General features: G+C 33.0%; 2 protein-coding genes and 1 pseudogene across 2 annotated transcripts; 2 read left to right on the forward strand and 1 right to left on the reverse strand.

The window, feature by feature from the left end:
- Positions 1-4647: 4647 nt before the first annotated feature.
- On the reverse strand, positions 4648-7734 carry LOC139787203 (uncharacterized). Its single transcript, XM_071726285.1, has one exon. The coding sequence runs from the start codon at positions 6599-6601 to the stop codon at positions 5498-5500; it is 1104 nt and encodes a 367-aa protein (XP_071582386.1). The 5' UTR covers positions 6602-7734; the 3' UTR covers positions 4648-5497.
- Positions 7735-9636: 1902 nt separating this feature from the next.
- LOC139787204 (uncharacterized) lies at positions 9637-15823 on the forward strand. Its single transcript, XM_071726286.1, has 4 exons — positions 9637-9662; positions 9740-9811; positions 10078-10286; positions 14807-15823. The coding sequence occupies exons 1-4, from the start codon at positions 9640-9642 to the stop codon at positions 15031-15033; spliced, it is 531 nt and encodes a 176-aa protein (XP_071582387.1). The 5' UTR covers positions 9637-9639; the 3' UTR covers positions 15034-15823.
- Positions 15824-17091: 1268 nt separating this feature from the next.
- On the forward strand, positions 17092-22327 carry LOC139787202 (uncharacterized; annotated as a pseudogene).
- Positions 22328-22503: the final 176 nt, after the last annotated feature.

Below are 22503 nucleotides of genomic sequence, written 5' to 3' on the forward strand. Positions count from 1 at the left end.
ATGTGTGAATATCTTTTTTTCATAATAAACGATAAAATAAATAGTATTAATATAATAATAAATAAAAAAGAAAATTAATTAAATTAAGATACATATTTCTTCTTTGGTTCTTTCTATTCTCTCTCTTCTCTTTCTCTCTCTCTTCTCTCTCTCTCTCTCTCTTCTCCTCTCTATCTATCTCTTCTCTCCTCTCTCTCTCTCTCTTCATCCTCTCTCTCTCTCTCTTCCTCTCTCTTCTTACTTCTTTGTCTCTTTTCTATCCTCCTCTCTCTCTACTCTCTCCTCTATCCTCTCTCTCCTATCCTATCATCTTCTTATCCTCTCTCTCTCTCTCTCTATCTTCGCTTCTCTCTCTCTTCTCTCTATTCCCTTCTCCTCTATTTCTCTCTCTCTCTCTTTTATGATGTACGAATATCCTTCTTTTTCTTAAGAAACGGAAAGACAGAAAGTCAATTAATAAAATAAAAAGAAAATAAAACAAAGAGACAGGTCACGTAAATGAAATAAAAAGGAAATTAATATTTAAGATACATACCTTTTTTCTTTGTATATATATATATATATCTCTCTCTCTCTTCCCTTCTCTCTCTCTCTCTCTCTTTCTTTCTTATAATGTGCGAATATCCTCTTAATGACTTTCTCTCTTTCTTATAATGTGCGAATATTTTCTTAATTGCTCGTGACAGTCACGAATTGAAGTGACTGATTTATCAGTTTTGACATATCATATGTGAAAGCAGCAACTTCATAACATAATTCACTTAAAATTGCTCGACCTATGAACGATATCATTTGTTAATTTTTAAAATTTATATTTATTTTTTTAATTTATATTTATTTCACATATGATATGCAATTCTTTGAGATTCGGTCAATTATTCCCAAAAAATTGTAAAAATTTCTGATACCGGTTTCCAAAAAATCGGTAACAAAAAATTATACACTTTATAGTTTCACATATGATATGCAATTCTTTGAGATTCGGTCAATTATTCCCAAAAAATTGTAAAAATTTCTGATACCGGTTTCCAAAAAATCAGTAACAAAAAATTATACACTTTATAGTATACACTTTATAGCATTCCCCATAAAATTCTACCCCTGTTTCATACGTAATTCTTTACGATTCGATCAATTAATTTCCGAAAAATTGGAAAAATTTCTGATACCGGCTTCCAAAATTTCTGATACCGATTTCCAAAAAATCGGTAACAAAAAATTATACACTTTATAGTATACATTTTATAACACTCCCCGGAAAATTCTACCCCTGTTTTATATGTAATTCTTTGAGATTCGGTCAATTATTTCCGGAAAAATTGGAAGAATTAGAAAAACCGGTTTCCAGAAAATCGGTAACAAAAAACTATACACATCATAGCACTCCCTGGAAAATTCTACCCCTACTTCATATACTTTTGGTAAAAATTTGGTCCACTAACGAATAAGTAGTTCGCGGACAAACGGACGGACAGACAGACAGACAAACAGTCAGGTTTTATATAATAGTATGATATATGTATGTATATATGTATATATACAGGGTAAAGAGAAACTATAGGTACAAACTTCTAGGGATGGTAGAAGGAATTGAAGCAAATATTTTTTGCTTATAAAGTAGTAGTCGGAAATGCTTCCTTTTCGCTTTATAGACACTGAATAAAGAATAGAATCATAAATTACCCACTAAAAAATAACTGCGTTTAAGTCAAATAAAACGTACGTTTTGATATAGCCGTTTTGTGTTCCAATCGTCATCCTTTATCCAGTGTCTATAAAGCTAAAAGGAAGCATTTCCGACTACTACTTTATAAGCAAAAAAGTTTGTTTCAATCTCCTCTACCATCCCTTGAAGTTTGTACCTATAGTTTTCTTTCACCCTGTATACCCAGCAAACATTTTGGTTGTGGGATGTTGCCAAAAGGGGAACAAATGCCAGCAAAACGATAATGCCAAAGCCATGGCCTACTGTGTCCGCAATTGCTCTCCATATGAACGAAATCTTAAGAACATATTCCGCAGTCAAATTGACGACAACACCAGACCAAATCTGACAACAACTTTACGACGTCAGATTGACACAACAAATTGAGGGCAGATCTGTTTATCGCAAAGCGGCAGCCGATTGGCACCAAACGTAGACCAAATCTGTCACCAGACATCCCGAGAAAAAATAATTTTGACTAATTATATATGATCATACATTATTGTTTATATGATCAGATCCGAAAATTGGCCAGGTCTGACCATGCATGCTCATACAAAATCATATAGACGGTCATATCTATTCATATTTGACCATTAAAATATAAAAATATAAAATTTATTTTTTTCGTTAAACATTATTTTATTGCCGAAAATCTTTATTATGTGCAAGCTTAATTAATTAAATTTATATTGTACTTGAAAAATTTGCTGACCACTGCTGGATTTGAACCTGGAACCCCTGGATCTTGAGTCAGTCACCTTACGTACTGTGCTACAACGTTAATTAATAAAGACGTTTCATATTGTACTACATATGTTACACTTATTGTTAGCAGATGTACGGAAGGTGTCAGACATAGATACTGTATAGTTATCTAACAATATAATTTAATTCCACAAAAATGTAACAAATAATTGGATTAAAAATTATATTTTTCCGTAGTTTTTTCCGTAGTAGTAGATTGTTTTGTGTGCCGTTGATTGATATTGGAACATGTGTTTTGCCTGGGTTCATGCACTCGGTTCTTCTTGGAATAGTAAAACAACTTATTAAATTGTGGTTTGATAAAAAAGGTCCTTGGAATATTAAAAAAAAAGAGTAAAGATATTGATAATTTTATCACAAGTATACGACCACTTCAATCATTTTGTCGATTACCAAGACCTTTAACATATTATCAATTTTATAATGCATCCGAAAATTACAATTTTTTGTTATTTTATTCTCTTATAGCTCTTATTGATCATTTGCCTAATGAATATTTTCAGCACTGGATGATGTTAGTTATAGAATTGTTTAATTTACTTCAAAATCAAATTACACAGTTTGATCTTAAACAATCAGATATTTTACTTAAATTATTTGTAAAACAATTTGAAAAACTGTACGGCATGGAACGGATCAAGTTCTAACTATAATAGGCTTATCGTATAGCTAATTGGACCAATTTTATATATAGTAAAAGTGTTTTTATTTTTTCGTATATATATATATATAACTTCGTTGTTTATTGAATATATATATAAATATAAATATGAGCGCCGCGTGTGTGTATGTGTGTGTGTGTGTGTGTGTGTGTGTGTGTGTGTGTGTGTGTATGTATATGTATATATGTGATATATGTACATGATACCCTGAAGATATATATATATTATATAGTCATACATGAATTCATATATACAGTCAGGTATGAGTCAGGCTTGATTAGGTCTAATCATATATGAATCTGTACCTACTCATACGAATTAGAATATATTAGTCATATCAGCATAGAAATGGTCAGATCTAAATACGCACAATTATATATGGATATATATCTAGTTATATATAAATTTACATATAGTCAGGTGCGAGTTCATATTAGCCAGTCATGATTAGATAGAATCATACATAGATTTAAATATAGTCATATATTCATCTACAGTCTGGTATGAGTCAGGCTTGATTAGGTCTAATCATATATGAATCTGTACTTACTCATACGAATTAGAATATATTAGTCATATCAGCATAGGAATGGTCAGATCTAATCATATATGGATCCATATATAATCATACAAGGAGCAAGATGTAAATATACATGATCATAAATATACCCATATATATTCATTTATGATTCTATACATAATCATATACAATTATCTATGATTAGTCAAAATTATTTTTTCTCGGGATGCCAACAAAATGGCGCCAAACGCAGACCACATATGTTTTCAAAAGCGACGCCAGATCGGCAATAAACGGAAATCAAATCTGTCGCTAGAAGCGACAACAGATTGACGACAGATTTGGTATTCTTAAAGTTCGTATTCGCGCATTCGGTATTCCATACCTGCAGATAATTAGTTACACCTATTACAAATATATAAGTTTTAGCTGGTTTTCACGCTAAGATAACATAGCTATAGCATATGTTATTTATCTTAGCGTGTAAACCAGCTAAAACTTATATATTTGTAATAGGTGTAACCACACAATTCTCTGCAGTTATAGAATCCCGACTGTGAATACGAACTTTAGGAATACCAGATCTGTCGTCAATCTCTACCTAACTTAAAGTGAAAAGGAATGTGATTAGAATTATTATATATTATATATTTATACACTTACATAAAGTTTGTTTTATATTTAATAACATTACATATATATTTTATAGTATTACATTTAATTACAATATTATATTTTATTACATCATTAGAAAAAAAGTATTTTACAATGTATTGTAAAAACGGTACAAATTATGTATTAATTAATACTAATGTAAGGCTTCTGCTCGCTCGATCGCCAAGATTATTACAAACTATATATTTTAAAATAAAATAAAATATAATATTAAATCGAAAAATCGAAGTATCTATTGTGAAGTATTAATAAAGAAGAAAAAATATTAACTAATCTAACATTTTATTATACATGTATCTGTTATGAAATGTAATAGATACGACTAATAAATATTGTTTTAAACATTTATGAAAAAAATACGCATTACGCTTTACAGAAGCATCGGAAAAAAAACGAAGTTACTGATTACTTTCCGGGCGAACAGACATACGGAGATGACAATCCTAATTACAATGTTTCATTATGCATTATAGCAACTACAATATATTGCGGTGTGTACGAAGCATTATCTGCCGTACTATCATCACTATTACTATTCTCATCTATGCTACCCCAATACGGCATTCTGTAACCTTTTGCGCTGACTTCATGCAGATTAATATGTGATACCTCATCTGCTAACGCCGCACACGAGTATACCTGAACATCTGATGATGATATACCAATATCATAAAAATTAGTCACTTGTACAAACTTTTTGACGCATAAACAATAAGAATTTCCGTCCTTGAAAATATCGCAAACAATACAAATAGACCCATTATTTAAGATGCAACAATTATCGCGGATATGTGTACTAAGCAATATGTGATTAAATGTAATTTTGCGATACCGAGTACAATTGCTATCATCAATGTACGGCATAAATACACGAACAGATGTTTCTACATTACGAGCTTTGCTACTTCCGTGCGCTTGTCTTTCTTTTATTCTATTAAACATTTGTTGGAGAGGTTGATTACCTTTTCTGCAATATCTCCGAAAAATTGACATATTGCTTTCAAATGGAAAAGCAGAAAATGAATCTAAATTGCCAAAACGTCTAACGTCATCTGTGAGATGAAGCAGACCATGCACGTTATACGAATTAAATGTAGTGTCATAAACATGTTCAGCTCGAAGAACAAATTTCTGAAGGGCACACTCTGCGAAACGTAAGTATTGCCTTCATGGACACTTAGAAGATAAGATTCTTATAGCTGTATGTAAAAATAAGAAATGTTTATAGACTGTTTTATCTAATAAATCATGGAATAGAGCTGGACTAGTATACAGTAACATTTGTCGCAGTTCTGTAGCTTTATATTTTGAAAACATTTCGAGAGATCTGGGTCGCCTTGCAAAATCTGAAGGACAATATTTTTGTAAACTTTCTATTCCTGTATTTATAATGGTAATAGATGTGCTGGATAGTTTTGTGTCACGAGAGTATTTTCCTTTTACCCACGCAAGTAATATCTCTTTCATTACACCTATGAACACAAGGTGCATACATTCAAATGGAACCTGTGATACCATTCCCATCGGTAATTGTGAGAGCGGACTTGTACCTTCTTTGTGATGAATCTCATCTAAGCGGATGTGGTATTCTTCATCCGTTCGAAGAGGATGGTTTATACCATTAAAGACGTTATGATTACTATGAAAATGTGTACCTGATATTTTACATTTGGAACATGGACGTTCAGCCATATGGTTACGAAGATTTAATATAAAAGCGCGAGCTGGCGCATCTGCTATAAAACATCTAAGTCTTAGTAGCACTTTCTTGTCATTGAATTGTATTCCTCCATTTGAAAAAATTCTTTGGACATCTTGTACAAATTTGTTAAAGAAAACGTTAGGATTATATGGTTTTGCAGGACCTTTGTAAATACCCACAACTATTAGTGGTGCATCTTGTACATTGGCAATTCGAAACTGAATTGGCCAAATATGAATGATACTTTGTTTATCTAAATTACATCCATCAGTACTAAAATCTAAAACTACCTCGTCAACTGACGTACATGATGCATTACAGAGGCTTTCAATAATTCCAAGTTCCAAATCAAAATGAAGATATTCCCTCGGTGGCACAGAGGATATAGCAAGACAATTACGCGGTGTTTGGAGTAGCGTCCTAACATCCTTAGGTAATAAGAAAAAGCAAGAATGTGTTCTTAGAAGAGATAGTATGCTATTTCCCTGAACATGTGTAAGATTATTATTTATGAAGCAAGTTGCCAATTTCTCACGAAAAGATGCTTCGTGTACGGTGTATCTGTACATAAGGAGGCAAGAGCATTTTCATCACTTAATTCATGTTCATTACTGTTATTATTGCTAATAGGACTAACATGAAACATATCTGAAGGAGACGAACTATCAATTCTTTGTGTATTTACTATATTTACACTGCAAGTTTTATCGTTCGAAATACTATTGAAAGTAATAGTTTCTTCAGATGCAGTGGAGGGGCCAGGTAAATGCATATCACTCGTAGTACGGACATTTTCATTGGTCAAAGTTAATAAATGAACATTGTTTCTGTATTCTGCTCTAATTCTCCTTTTTTGTCTTTCAGACAATGTGTGCAGCGTCTTTCGACAAATTGAGGTCTTTAGATATTGTTTTTCCATATTTATATATAAAATGGAATTTGCAAGAGATTGCAGGTACAAATTTCTTGTGTCTACAAAATATAAAATTTATGTTGTGAATACAAAGAAGAAAAGGATTAGAGAGCCTCGTAAAGCTTTATATAAAGCCAAAAACACGATCAAATCGATATACGATATAATCACTGATGATGAAAGCGAGGGATCAAACGTAGAGAATAAGAAACTAGTAAGAGAATAAACCATCAATACAATAGACAATATTTTGAAATGCACGATTACGATATTCGCAAAACGTACAAAATACCAAAACCAATTGAAAAAATAAGTGGAGAAAGATCTTTGTATGAAATTTCTGTAAATACAAAGAAGAAAAGGATTAGAAAACTAGTAAGAGAATGAACCATCAATACAATAGACAATATTTCGAAATGCACGATTACGATATTCGTGAAACGTACAAAATACCAAAACCAATTGAAAAAACTAAAATAATTGTAAGCAATATCAGAGCAGTATCAGTGACACATAGTGTCACTTTTTCCAGCGCACAAAAATGTTATATAACTGTAGTCACAAAAAAACTTATTAAAAAATAAACTGCAATCATACTTGCAATAACGCAAAAAATCGCATACCACTAAAAATTAAAAAATTAAGTATAGTTTAAGTCCGAGTTACCCCTCAAATTTAAGCGAGTGTCTGTATCTTTATACAAGTAGGAGACAGATAAGTTATAAATCATTTCAATTAATGTTTAGGGCAGAGTTTTAACTAGCTCTCCGCACATACCGCACTAAGTTTTTACGCAGAGGCAACTACACAAGTTTTATAGCTCTTCAAAAGATGGTAAAACGAGGAGTCGTAATGCGGACCGCGTGAGCACACGAGTTTAAAAATATAATTTATAAAAAATAACATAAAAACCGCATTAGTAAATCTATACATTACAATCCATTTGCATGGAAACACCAAAATATTGTCTCATTAAATCGTAGAGAAATTGCGTGTACCTTGCCCACGGCTGTAGTGAATTTCCAGGCGATGCGGTTCACAAACGTGATTGTACGTATCAAGAGACACGGTAGTGTCACGCGCCAAGTACACGCGGAGCGAGACCAACCGTGACTCTTTTACGCGACGCGACGGGTTGCGAGTACTCGAGATGTTGAGATCTCGATAACGAGTGAACGGATCAAGTTCTAAGTACGCTTGATCGATAGCTTGGGGTCGACTTGGGGGGGGGGGGGTATCTCCTATAATATTTTCCGCTACGTGCCCTACGAGCGGAGATATTGGGACGCAAAGTCCAAATGTGAAAAATTTTATTTAAGATACTCCTCCTCCTCCTCCTCCTAACGCTGCGATTATAACATACATATAACAGACACAGTATATACAGTAGCGCAACTCTCCTGATTTCTTGTTGTCCAAAATGGAGTGCGCATGCGCGAAATAAGTAAGCGCCCACTAACACCATCTGAACGTCGTTCTCTGAACTTCTTTCTCAATTGCTCTTCCTTTCTCCGTTCTGCTCCGCTCCCTCTTAGAATTTAAATGGTCAGTTCAGTAAATGCCTATCTGTATTGGAACAGAAATTTGGAGGGAATTAGCTCAATTAGTCACTGAATGCTATTGAGAGCTGTTAGAAGTGTTTGACAGACTCTGAACACGTTTATGTGATTAAAGTGAAAAGAGTTTACAAAGTAAAGACAGTGAAAGATCGAAGTGAAGAAAAGTGAAGAAAGTGATAAAAGTGAAATAAGTGATAAAAGTGATAAAAGTGATAAAAGCGAAGGAAACATAAAAGAAAAATTCTTTTCTAAGGGAATAGTTAATCTATATAAATATTATATAAGTTTTCAATTCTCTTGGAAGCACTTTGATCTTAGCTTTGTTTCAGGTGTTGCTGCATAATAATTAAAAATAAATGCGATAAGAAAGCCAAGCTGTGCAGTACCAGAGTGCGTTAAAAAGTTTATTGATGTGCAACGACATTTTTTTAAATTTCCAAAGGAACAAGACAGGTATAACACATTGCTTTATATAATATTATTATTTTTTATATAAATTATATTTTTAATTGTAATGTGTGCATTACTTTGTCATTGGTAAAATGGTACAACATTTACAGATGGCTGCAATGGGTACGAGCATGTGGAAAGCTGGATCTAGAACCTAAAGGTCCAGAATATGCCCACCAGAATTGTCGTTTGTGCCATTTGCATTTTGAAAACAAATGGTACAAAATTAATAAAGTTAGGGCTCGTCTTCACCCAGATGCTGTACCCACTATATTTTTTGGACCAGGTTTTCAACAACAGTGAGTTTTTACTAACAAATAATTATTAATTTTACATATTTTAATTTAATTAAATTAGTTTTGTTTTATAAAAAAGTATAAAATTGAATAATACTGGTATAAGGTAGTAGTACATAAAAAATAATTTTTGTAACATTATATGATTAATAGCAACAATATCTAACAATATTTAAATTATTTTTTATGTATTACGCGAAAGTAACATATAAAAACATAAAATAATTAAAATCTTTTAGGGACAACACAGCACCCGAACAAACAACACAACAAAATAAGGAAAATGTGGTTAAAGAGAAAGTAGATAGGTATGCTAAATATAAATTTTCTATTTTTTATAATATCATATTTTATAGTAGATATTATGATACATATTTTTTGTTGCAGAAATGCAAGTGCAAGAAGATAATAGGTAATTTATATTAATAAAGAACTTGTTTACATTTATTAACAATAATGGCTAAAAGAAAAAAAATTGTATATTTTCAGCAAAGCAGACAAAGCAGAAACTTCACAAACAATCGTCCCAATTATTGTCAGTGACGTAGAAATAACTCAACCGTAAGTTTTTCTTTACTAATTTACAGTTAAACATGTATTTTTATTTTCTTTATTTGTTACGTAATGAAAATTTTCTTATAAAATATAATTGTCAGGATATATGTAATTTATTTATTAACACATTATATTTCTTTTAACTTTAGATTTTATTTAATATTATTTTGCTGTTTTTGTCTCTTATAGCAAATTTATAGTTACATGATTACATATATCATATTTAAAAATAATCTTTGTGCTATGGATCTAACGTTTAGAATATATTATAGGAGCACATCCACTATCAAGAAGCCTGCAGTTAGGAATAAATCATCCGATGATAGTCCGAGAAAAAGGAAATTGCGAGAGAAGTTCCAAAAATTAAAGGCGCAAAATAAAGTAATGCGTGAAACAATCCGACGGCTTTGTATGAAAAAGAAGAAGGAAGCTACAAAAGTTGAAGAAGAAAACGAATTCGACCAACTGAAGAAACTAGGCCGTAAGTTATTACCGGAAAAATTTAATAGAATATTAGCGGCACAAGTCGACGCACAATTAAAATGTAAACGTGGCAGAAGATATGATCCCGAATTTAAGAAATTTGCTTTGTCATTATTTTTTTTAAGTCCACGAACTTACCGGGAATTGAAAGATTCAATTGCATTGCCTTCTGTACGTTTCTACAATTATTTACACAAAAATGGAATATTGAGCCTGGTATAAATGATAAAATTTTTGAAGCACTTAAATTGAAATTAAATACGTTGCCTTTCATGGAACGTCATTGCATAATATGTGCAGACGAAATGAGCTTAAAAGCTCATTTATTTTATAATGTATCACGGGATGAAATAATTGGTTTCGAAGACATTGGTGATAAAAAATCATCTAAACCTGCAAGAAGCGCTTTAGTTATTATGGCACGTAGTATTGCAGGTAATTGGAAGATGCCCATTGTTTTTTGTTTTGTAGAGACTACATGCCATATGAACTTTTTAAAAAATCTGATATTTGATACAATAATTAAATTAAGAACTACAGGTGCTATGGTGCATGCATTGGTTACGGACATGGGTTCTAATTTTATACAACTGTCCCGTGATTTAGGAATATCTACACAAAATTCAACTTTTTCAGTTAACGGAGAAAATTTAGTTTACATTTTTGACACTCCACATTTAATAAAAGCAACCCGAAATAATTTGTTAAACCATAATTTTGAATTTAATAATAAAGTAGCTTCGTGGGATCATATTAAACAGTTTTATATGCAAGACGTCAAACAATGGATAAGAGCAGCTTCTAAATTATCAAAGATACATATGGACCCAAATAACTTTATGAGAATGAAAGTTAAATATGCCGTACAAGTACTTAGTAACCACGTATGTGCAGGAATGTGTACACAGATGTCTGTCGGTCTTCTTCCGACTGAAGTCATTGGAACTATAGATTTAATTGATCATTTTGATAAATTGTTCGATATGTTAAATTTGTTCGCCGTAAATAATCCTAAACAACATGGAAAAGTTTTTACCGGCAGTGAAAAACAAATGCAGTTTTTGCAAGAAACGTCAGATCTTATAAAAAGTATTAAAGTAGTTAATAATAATAATAATGGTAAATATGTAAAAGTTAAATGCTTTGAATGCTGGCAGATAACAATTAATAGCATCATTCAGCTTTGGGAAACATTAAAAAATCATAATTTTCCATATCTCCGAACACGTAGATTGAATCAAGATTGTGTCGAAAATTTTTTTGGTTCCGTTCGGCAACAAGGCGGTAATTGTCTTAATCCGACACCTATACAATTTAAGCGCGCCTTTAAAAAACTTTTTAGTACAACATTTTTAAAACATTCGGATACGCAAAATTGTGCTTCTGATTATGATGAAATGTTAAATCTTATTGGAACGTTAGATAATACCAAAGAGTCCACTGTGTCGGAATTTACTGCTTCATCATCGGCGCATAACATTTTAAATATTCCGACTCATGAATATCGTTCAATGGATCTGCCAGAAGAAAACGCATTTAAATATGTTTGCGGATTTTTAATTAAAAGATGTACAGCAATACATTCTTGTGATATATGTACAAAATATATGAATGATAATATGGCTGTCTTAGATGATACAACATTATATTGTTCTTTTCGAGCCTATGAAAACGAAGAAGGAAATTTGTTTGGGAAGTTAAACATACCAAGTAATGACTTTTGTTATTATATTCATAAATTAGAAGAAGTATTTGTAAAAAATTTTGAGAAAAATTGTTTTCATAAAAATATTGGCAATTATTTATTCCAATTAACACAAAATATAACTTTTGAACCGCCATGTCCAAAGGACCCCGCACTAAACCACGTGATTTTGGGCCCCGGTGAAAATGGCTGAATTTTTAATATGTTGTACTTTTTGAGTCACTGAACAAATATTTCTTCAGGCAAAATGTCAAAAAATGGACTGTTTCAGCGTTTCAACCCTTAGAAGCTTGAGGTCAGACCAGCAAAGATATCAGTTTCGGATCAATGCGGTTACTGTTATAAGGGAACAATATGAATTTTTGGTGAACAAAATAATTAAAAAATAATTTGTTTATGATAGTATTGTTTAAACAATATGATAGTATTGTTTGAACAATTTGAAAACGTCATTGTTTACAGGAACGATTCGGGGTGTTTTCCGTACGTGAGTCCCCTTGCCTCTCATGATTCGGGGTGCTTTCTGTACGTGAGTCCCCTTGCTTCTCACGATTCGGGGTGCTTTCCGTACGTGAGTCCCCTTGCCTCTCACGATTCGGGGTGCTTTCTGTACTTGAGTCCCCTTGCCTCTCACGATTCGGGGTGTTTTTTGTACATGAGTCCCCTTGCCTCTCACGATTCGGGGTGCTTTCTGTACGTGAATCTCCTTGCCCCGCACGATTCGGGGTGTTTTTCCGTACGTGAGTCCCCTTGCCTCTCATGATTCGGGGTGCTTTCTGTACGTGAGTCCTCTTGCTTCTCACGATTCGGGGTGCTTTCCGTACGTGAGTCCCCTTGCCTCTCACGATTCGGGGTGCTTTCTGTACTTGAGTCCCCTTGCCTCTCACGATTCGGGGTGTTTTTTGTACATGAGTCCCCTTGCCTCTCACGATTCGGGGTGCTTTCTGTACGTGAGTCCCCTTGCCTCTCACGATTCGGGGTGCTTTCTGTACGTGAGTCCCCTCGCATCTCACGATTCGGGGTGCTTTCTGTACGTGAGTCCCCTTGCCTTTCACACAAATAGATGAGCGAGATTTATGAGTCGTGAGAGGCAAGGGGACTCACGTACAGAAAGCACCCCGAATCGTGAGGGGCAAGGGGACTCACGTACAGAAAGCACCCCGAATCATGAGAGGCAAGGGGACTCATGTACAGAAAGCACCCCGAATCGTGAGAGGCAAGGGGACTCACGTACAGAAAGCACCCCGAATCGTGAGAGGCAAGGGGACTCACGTACGGAAAGCACCCCGAATCGTGAGAAGCAAGGGGACTCACGTACAGAAAGCACCCCGAATCGTGAGAGGCAAGGGGACTCATGTACAGAAAGCACCCCGAATCGTGAGAGGCAAAGGGACTCAAGTACAGAAAGCACCCCGAATCGTGCGGGGCAAGGAGATTCACGTACAGAAAGCACCCCGAATCGTGAGAGGCAAGGGGACTCATGTACAAAAAACACCCCGAATCGTGAGAGGCAAGGGGACTCAAGTACAGAAAGCACCCCGAATCGTGAGAGGCAAGGGGACTCACGTACGGAAAGCACCTCGAATCGTGAGAAGCAAGGGGACTCACGTACAGAAAGCACCCCGAATCATGAGAGGCAAGGGGACTCACGTACGGAAAACACCCCGAATCGTTCCTGTAAACAATGACGTTTTCAAATTGTTCAAACAATACTATCATATTGTTTAAACAATACTATCATAAACAAATTATTTTTTAATTATTTTGTTCACCAAAAATTCATATTGTTCCCTTATAACAGTAACCGCATTGATCCGAAACTGATATCTTTGCTGGTCTGACCTCAAGCTTCTAAGGGTTGAAACGCTGAAACAGTCCATTTTTTGACATTTTGCCTGAAGAAATATTTGTTCAGTGACTCAAAAAGTACAACATATTAAAAATTCAGCCATTTTCACCGGGGCCCAAAATCACGTGGTTTAGTGCGGGGTCCTTTCCCTACTTCATTTTTGATAAAATTGTATCTTCGTATGCGTATATATTACACATTATCGCTGCATAATAAATTATGCAAACGGGTTACCGCAAAAAATAGGAAACTTTTAAACGTTTCACATTTATAAATTTTATTTGTAATTCTTACACTTTTTCTTATCTACGCAGTCTTCTTTCTTATAATGTTTAATTGTCATGTTGAGTTATGTTTTACGGGCATATTTTAATTATTGAGGCTACTGTTTCATTGATTCTTATTCTTATAATGAATTGTGATGTATTCTTTGCTTTAATTTCTTAATCTGCTTCTTAATTTGATTTCTTACTTACCCAATATTGTGTGTTCATTTATTGCATGTTTTATTTGCTTGCAAATAACATTATATATAATTTTGCGTGTTTTTTTATTGCATTTTGTTTATTTTCAAATTATATATATTGTTTAACTTATATTTATAATAATGTATTGATTGTATTGTTGCGTTTTACATTTTACTTTTAATTAATGGCAACATGTATATGCAATTTTTTCAGTTGCGTTAATACTAATTATGTTTTGATATTATGCGTTCATATTGTGCGATGACATTATGCGTTACTATATATTTATTAATATGCATTAATAGACATTTATACATTACGTTACTTAAATTTAATATTGTGTATGTTACATAAATTCATGTATTTGTGTGTGTTAAATATATATATATGTATGTATGTACGTATGTATGTATGTGCGATAGTGCATGTGTATTTGTAAAGGCATGAATACTGTTAGTGATACATTTAATTAATTAATTTTTTTCTTTTTTTTTAAGTTCTTACATGCCTCAAGGATGAATATACGAATGAAAAACTTGGAGAAGAAGTGGAGCTTATTAATATTACATTTTATAGATTCCTTGTTTATATTTTAAGTATTTTCTGTTCTACATTATTGTACAGTAATTGTAGCTTGCACTTTTATTGCCCTTTTCTTTTTTTGGGTTGTATCGAGGTGGATCGAGTAGCTGAGATACAGATCAATGAAAGAATTGTACAATAAAGTGTATTTAATGTATTGCTTCCTCATAAAGGAAGCTTTGTTTCCGTAAATTTCGTATATGAACCTTTGATTGCGTATAAAGTTGGGTCTAGTCAACCAAATTTAAATGAATTATATATGAAACAGGGGTAGAAAAAACCAAAGAAAAGATTGTTTTTTGAGTTTTTGATGCCAATATGTTCAGAGTGTTGTAAAACGTCAAAATATCGCTTAAAAAAAATGTCCGTATGTGTGTGTGTGTGTGTGTGTGTGTGTGTGTGTATGTGCACATTTGATGTTGTGGTTGCTCTAACTTTCGCAAATATTGAGATATCGGGCTGTTTTTTTTTTTAATCGATAGAGTATCATTCAAGGAAGGTTGGTATTGAATTTGGCGATAATCGGTAAAAAGGTTCTTTTTTAAAAAAATTTTGAATTTTTTTAGAAATACTCGTGGTTGCTCTAACTTTTGTAAATTTTGAAATATTGGACTATTTCTAATTTTATTATATTCTTCAGTCTTTTCTACCCCTATTTCATATATAATTCTTTAAAATTTGATTCATCAGTTTTCGTGTTAAACACATTTGAAATTTCGGAGAATTTGTACATACATAGAAACTTTATAAAGCTGGGTCTAATCAATAAAATTTTAAATAATTATATATAAAATAGGGGTATAAAGTTGCTAAGAATATAATAAAACTATAAATAGTCCGATATTTCAAAATTTGCCACACATATTTCACATATAAAAAAATTATAGACCTTTGATTGTGTATAAAAATGGATCTAATCAATCAAATCTTAAAGAATTATATATGAAATAGGGGTATTCACTTAATAAACGATTGTATGAGTTTGATTAAAGTGCATTCATAAAAAAAGATTACGATGGTTTACAATATTTTAATTTTCTGTTTCCCAAAAATTACGTTTTTTTTTTAAATTTTTTTTTTCAAACGACTTTTACCCCTATTTTATATACTTTTGGTAAAAATTCGATTGAATAGTTTAAGAGTGTATAAAGAACAGACATACATACATTTATACATACAGACATTCTATTTTATATATATAGATATTTACATAATATATGAAACAAGTAACTTATAAGTCATTTGTTGCTAAGTCATAAAAGACTGTATAAGCTAATAGTTTCACATATTATACGTTAGTCATTTTAGTAATCTGTCACCGAGACGTAAAGATATATTTAATACGTAAAGATATATTTAATTTATTGAAATGGAAAATTTTAACAACGGAGTGTCAAGTGAAGAAGTTAGAAAAAGTAATAATTAATATATTATTATATAGATATAATAATTTAATAAATAATAATTATAATAATTTAATTAATAATAATAATTTAATTTTTTTAATAAAGAATAATATTCTTTAAATTCTTTAGTTTTGGACGATGGTTTGGACGAGGAACTTCTTGAATTTATGATACAATATGAAGAAACTGTATTATGGATGAAAGTTATTATAGATGAAATACTTTTTGAAATTATAAAAAAGGAGACAAAGAAACGCAAGCTAATAGAAAATAAAAATGATATTGGAAAAAATTTACAAAAAAAAGCAAGAGGAAATGAATAGAATAGAGAGAAAAAAAGGTTAGGTCTCTTTATATAATAACATATATATATTAAAGCATGATTAGTAAAAGACAAAATTTTAATTTAGTGTACTTTCCATTGCTAATTAATACAATTAAAATATGTGTATATAATAACGTCTTATTAATATAACAATAAGATATATAGTTAGATCTCTCCTATTAAATTCAGATACACAAGCTCCAGATTCCAGCAAGTCAACAAACACATTCATGCATGTGCTCTGTTGCCGACTGCTAGAGGACTTTGTTAGAGGACAACGTATTTTAAAGGAATTACTAATTTTATTCTCTAACACAACAATGTTACATCCAAACCAGATTATTTTTTAAAATCTAACTTTTTCTTTACGGCTACGCAAATAAAATGGTTTTTACCGTGTAAGTTTTCGATTATTGTTTAGCTCATTCTCGGCTTGCTCTCTTTCGTAAGTTACTAACGATACGGGCCTATGATTCAGCTGGTTGCGCTACAACGATCGGTAGTGCTGGTGCACTCGGGCGGTAGAACGGACGGACGAACGGAACGCGGTATATTACAACGATGCGGTAGTGTCTGTGCACTCGGGCGGTAGGACGGACGAACGGAACGCGGTATATGTATTACAACACGATTCGGTAGTGCATGCGCACTCGGGCGGTATAACGAGAAGTTCTAAACCCGGGAACCCTTAAAATATGAGAAAGCAATATATGAATATTTATAAAAGATAAGATTAATTAATGTTTTAATAATTTTATACGACTTAAATAAATTATGTATAATGTATTATTTTATTATATTGAATAAATGTATTTCATAAATAAAAAAAAATTGTTGCCATATATGACTTCGTTCTATATGTTTGATTACATGTTACCGCTAATTTCATTTTAATGTTATAAGTAGACGTTACGGTAGTGTCTCGCGCCAAGTACACGCGGAGCGAGACAGACCGTGACTCTTTTACGCGACGCGACGATTTGCAAGTACTCGAAATGTTGAGATCTCGATAACGAGTGAACGGATCAAGTTCTAAATAGGCTTGATCGATAGCTTGGGGTCGATTTGGGGGGGGTCCGTTCTTTTCATTTTTCCGCTACGTGCCCTACGAGCGGAGATATTGCGAGCAAAAGTCGAAATGTGAAAATTTTATATTAAGATACGTCGTCGTTAAGATACGTCGACGCTCTCATTCAATATATATATGTCTACAGAGAAAACGTCACTTTCACTTTTTCGACACTGGCGGCTGCCGGCGTTAGTATCGCAGTGCAGTGCAGTGCAGTGCAGTGCAGTGCAGACAGTGCAGACAGTGCAGCGCGCTGTCACAGTCATCATAGACAGTCAGTTAACCAGTTAACCTATGTGCATAAGGCTGCGTTCGGAAACGTCACCCGGGTACACGCGGGTATACTTTCTTCTTCTAACTTGCTGAGATAGAAAGAGAAGGGAGTATACTCGGGTGACGTTTCCGAACGCAGCCTAACATGGATAATATTGCGATCTCCCGCCCCTTCCCTATTTTCTCAATGTGTATTTCTGATGACTTTTGGAGGTTACGCTGTCAGCTGCAATCTGAAGCGATCTGTATCTCCCAATAGGTACGTTTTCTTACATAAAATTCTTGTGCATTAAGTTCCATAAACGTCTTTGCGTGTTGCGATTTCGAGCTACGTGGCAATTTGCCGCTTTTATGGACGATCCCACGTGCCATCCACGAAAAGTTTATATGTAAGTAATATTCTTTGTATGACTTGTCCGGAAAACTTGTTATATATTTTATTTATGATGAATAATTGACTTGACGAGTGCTTTTAGAGAAGAGCGTGCAATTATAATATCCCATAATTTATCCATCTATTTTTCCATCTAGTTAGATTCTTTTATTAGGATAATTTGTTTAAAATCAATTATTACATCTTGTAAAATTCCATACTTTTCTAAAAGCACTCACACAAATATATTATTTATTTTAATTTATTATTTTTAATTATTTAATCAATCAAAGTTATTCCTTATAATTTTCAGACACGTCAAGTTTGGTAGTTATCCAGTAATCTCCACGAGTAATGGAATATTTTTAACAAACGAGTCTGCCAAGTGGAATGACGATATCGTAGTCATTACTACCGCTACTTATCAGCCAAAAAATGTAACGGTTGTTCCAGTATATGAGCCCCAACCCGGAGATTGGTTTGTGGCAGCTTATATGTCTTATTGGGACGAGAGAGTTCAGCAACAGGTACAGTCGATCAGCCTTTTTATCGTTAGATGTGTACAATTATTATTACCTTAAATCGTTATAAATGAATTATTTTAACATCTAGGAAACACATGCAAAATCTACTTAATTATTCTCGCGACTCATGTTTCAGGGACTCGGACACAAATGTCGATACAGCATAGGTACGGTAGCGCTGTGGTCTCAAATAGATAATATTGAAAATATCCCCATTAATCGTCCAACGAGATTACGAACAACCGCAACGACAACATATTACAAGTAAATTAAGTCTTATTAAAATTATTATCTGTATTTATTATTTATTATATTTAATGTAAAATTTTCATTTCAAGCAGAAAAAAAATATGTATCTACGTGCTTTAACGTGCCATACATGTAGATGCCATTTAAATTACATTTTTCAAGTGCGAGATAATCTGAAAATGTTATCGAGATCTAACTTAAAGTAAATGAAAAGACAAAAAATTCTGCAAAGAATGAATATGCCGCGCGCTATACTTTCCAGTGCCCACTTTACGTATATTTGCACAAAGTGCGAAACATTCACGTCAGTTATTTTTCCATTTATAGGATATATATTCCGTCAGGAATATTGAGTTTCCGTTTGTCAGTCTGGAACTGCACCTTTACGTTGCATAGTTTTCGTAATATTGATAAACTTTGTATCGAGGCTATGTACTTGAAGGGACGTGTTTTGCCAACGTCTAATCATTTTCATTCCACGGAATCTAAAACTCTTGCCTCAAATGCTAGTTACTCTTTCATAGAATCTTCTCCTTACGAAGATAGCTATTATTATTTATTGATTGTTTCGAGTAGCGTTACAGAGTTCAACGTCAAAGTCGATGTAACAGGTAATCTTTAGTAAATTTTATCATCTCGCTATATATTAGTCTGTACGTGTATGTTTATATACACGCGCGTGCGTGTGTGTGTAAAAAAAACAAAATAGACGAATGTAATGAAATAAATGTATAAACAATTATTTCAGAGTGTCCAATCAGATTGACAGCGGAGAGATCGTTTACTAAAGAATACATGGACATCGCTTCAAGTTTTAATTCCATAACGGGAACAAATACTTAGGTAATACTTAAGGAGAGCTCCCTCCTCACCGATTTCACTGAATTTAGGCTTAATCGACGCGTTTTTGCACAAAACGAACGAATCTGGCAGAAAAAAGTCCCGCTCTGCCCCGCGAAGCGAGATATTAACTGTTAAAGTTGACAACTATCAGGTTATGAAACCTGTTATACCGACGCTATGTAGCGACTGGTTTTGCACTTGTTTGAAACATACATTGTTTTTTTACATATTTTTTGCTGGATTTTTTTTCATAATGTGTTTTTCGGCATCAAAATATGCGATTACTTGTATCAATTATTAATTTATCACCACATTTTGAACACTGTATTTCTTTATTTATTAAATAAGGCTCGATATATCCATTAATAATCATATTACTGTGTTTCGTTAACCTCAACGCTTAATATCTGTAACAGAAATAATTTGTTAAAGCAGAGAATAGTTGGTATATGAAAAGTACACATAAATATGTACTTTTCATATACCAACTATTCTCTGCTTTAACAATTTTATTTCTGTTTCGTTAACTTAATTCAACGCTTAATATCTGTAACAGAAATAATTTGTTAAAGCAGAGAATAGTTGGTATATGAAAAGTACCCTATAAATATGTACTTTTCATATACCAACTATTCTCTGCTTTAACAATTTCATTTCTGTTTCGTTAACTTAATTCAACGCTTAATATCTGTAACAGAAATAATTTGTGTTCCAAAGTATTCTCTGTTGCTTTGATACAAGTAATCTCATATTTCGATGCCGAAAAACACAGTATGAAAAAAAATCCAGCAAAAAATATGTAAAAAAAACAATGTATGTTTCAAACAAGTGTAAAACCAGTCGCTACATAGCGTCGATATGACAGGTTTCATAACCTGATAGTCGTCAACTTTAACAGTTAATATCTCGCTTCGCGGGGCAGAGCGGGACTTTTTTCTGTCAGATTCGTTCGTTTTGTGCAAAAACGCGTCGATTAAGCCTAAATTCAGCGAAATCAGTGAGGAGGGAGCTCTCCTTAAGTATTACCAATACTTACGAGGAATTAATAAAACACAAGTGGTATTATAAAGAAACCAATGCTAGCAGATTTTACAATAGAGATGAATTTTACCGAGAAAAAGGCAAAAACGAGAAAAGTGAGACTGATAATCAATGTATACCGAGGTATCAATTGGTTCGTGTTAAACATGCGGAGACATTCTCAACCGTTTATCTTCTGCAGGTGATATATTATCTATTCTATTAATTCTAATATGCTACACATTTTTCTACGTACGTCGTATGGAACGATATTAACGATTGGAAAATCATATTTCTGAAATCATTGTTCATGTATGATATTGATTGTTATTCATAATAACAATCTCTGTATTATCATCGGTATATTTTAGGGAAAGGAATGGTTAAGTTCGAGGCTAATATTAACTGATTTAGTCCCGATGATGACGCAGTTTGATATTTTGCCGTTGATAGATATCGGTGGTACGCTTGACATCGGTGTACGTCTGGAAGTAAAAAAGGTAAGAGTTTCAAAATATTAAATTTTTTTTACTTTTAATTCGCTTTTTATTTTATATTATCTTTTATTTAATATATTTACTATTTCCATCAATCCATTATTTTGTATGCGTTAAATACAATGAAAAAAGATTGTTTATTAACGTTTGTTTCTCCTTCAAATCTTTTTTTGCTCTTTTGGCGTATGGTCGCGTAGTCATCTCTCTCTATATAGGTACATATACACATTGCACACAGGTACATATAAAACCAACAAGTTTTTTTATTTTCTCTTCAACTTGACCAGGACCGTGCATTTTTGCTATTGTAAACTTTTCCCTCAATCTTCACTCGCTTCACTTCTGATTGCACCGAAATTTGGAATAGAGGAATTTGATTGTAACGATAGAACAATGCGATAAGAGAAATTGTTTAATTTAGTGTAGAAAATATTAGCTATTTGAAAGTGAGAGACGTGATATCGCGTTCCATATATAGGGCGGAAGTAAATTTAATAGCCGGGTGTGTTTCAAATTAGAGGAAAAAAGTTTTGCTTAAAATGGTTCGAGACCGAATTTCGAAATCGAACGTTGGATTGTATACTTCTGTAATCCTTTTAGCTGCCGTCGACACAATCGGTCTTGGTAACGATGTGCGTTCAACGAGGTCGTATACCCAAACTGGAAAACCGCCATTCTTGTCAAAATGGAACTTTAGCGATAAATTTGTCATCGTTAAACAAACGCAACGCAAGTTTATTAATAGCGTATCCACAACCAGGCACATGGTACATTATTATTCTTGCTGCGTGTTATAATTATGGGTAAGTAAGTTCTAACTGAAAATATTTGATTATGATAGATGCACACACACACACACACACACACACACAAAGATTGAAAATGTGTTAAACATACAAAATAATTTACTTCTCTCTTCCATTCGTTCCTTTTCTTTTATCATCGGCATTATATAATTATGATTATACAAGCGTAGTAGTAAACTTTAGTAAATAGAAAATAAATGAAACAGAAATAAGCTGCTACGTGTGGA

Source organism: Temnothorax nylanderi, unplaced genomic scaffold, assembly GCF_030848795.1.
Source record: "Temnothorax nylanderi isolate EJ_2023f unplaced genomic scaffold, tnyl_v1.0 TNYL_tig1332_pilon, whole genome shotgun sequence".
Lineage (NCBI taxonomy): Eukaryota > Metazoa > Arthropoda > Insecta > Hymenoptera > Formicidae > Temnothorax > Temnothorax nylanderi.

Coding starts and splice junctions, on each gene's coding strand:
- LOC139787204 (XM_071726286.1), top strand. CDS start 9,640: ATGCAAGTGCAAGAAGATAATAG. Junction 9,663..9,739: donor CAAGTGCAAGAAGATAATAG/GTAATTTATATT, acceptor GTATATTTTCAG/CAAAGCAGACAAAGCAGAAA. Junction 10,287..14,806: donor CCAACTGAAGAAACTAGGCC/GTAAGTTATTAC, acceptor TTTTTTTTTAAG/TTCTTACATGCCTCAAGGAT.
- LOC139787203 (XM_071726285.1), bottom strand. CDS start 6,601: ATGTACAGATACACCGTACACGAAGCATCTTTTCGTGAGAAATTGGCA.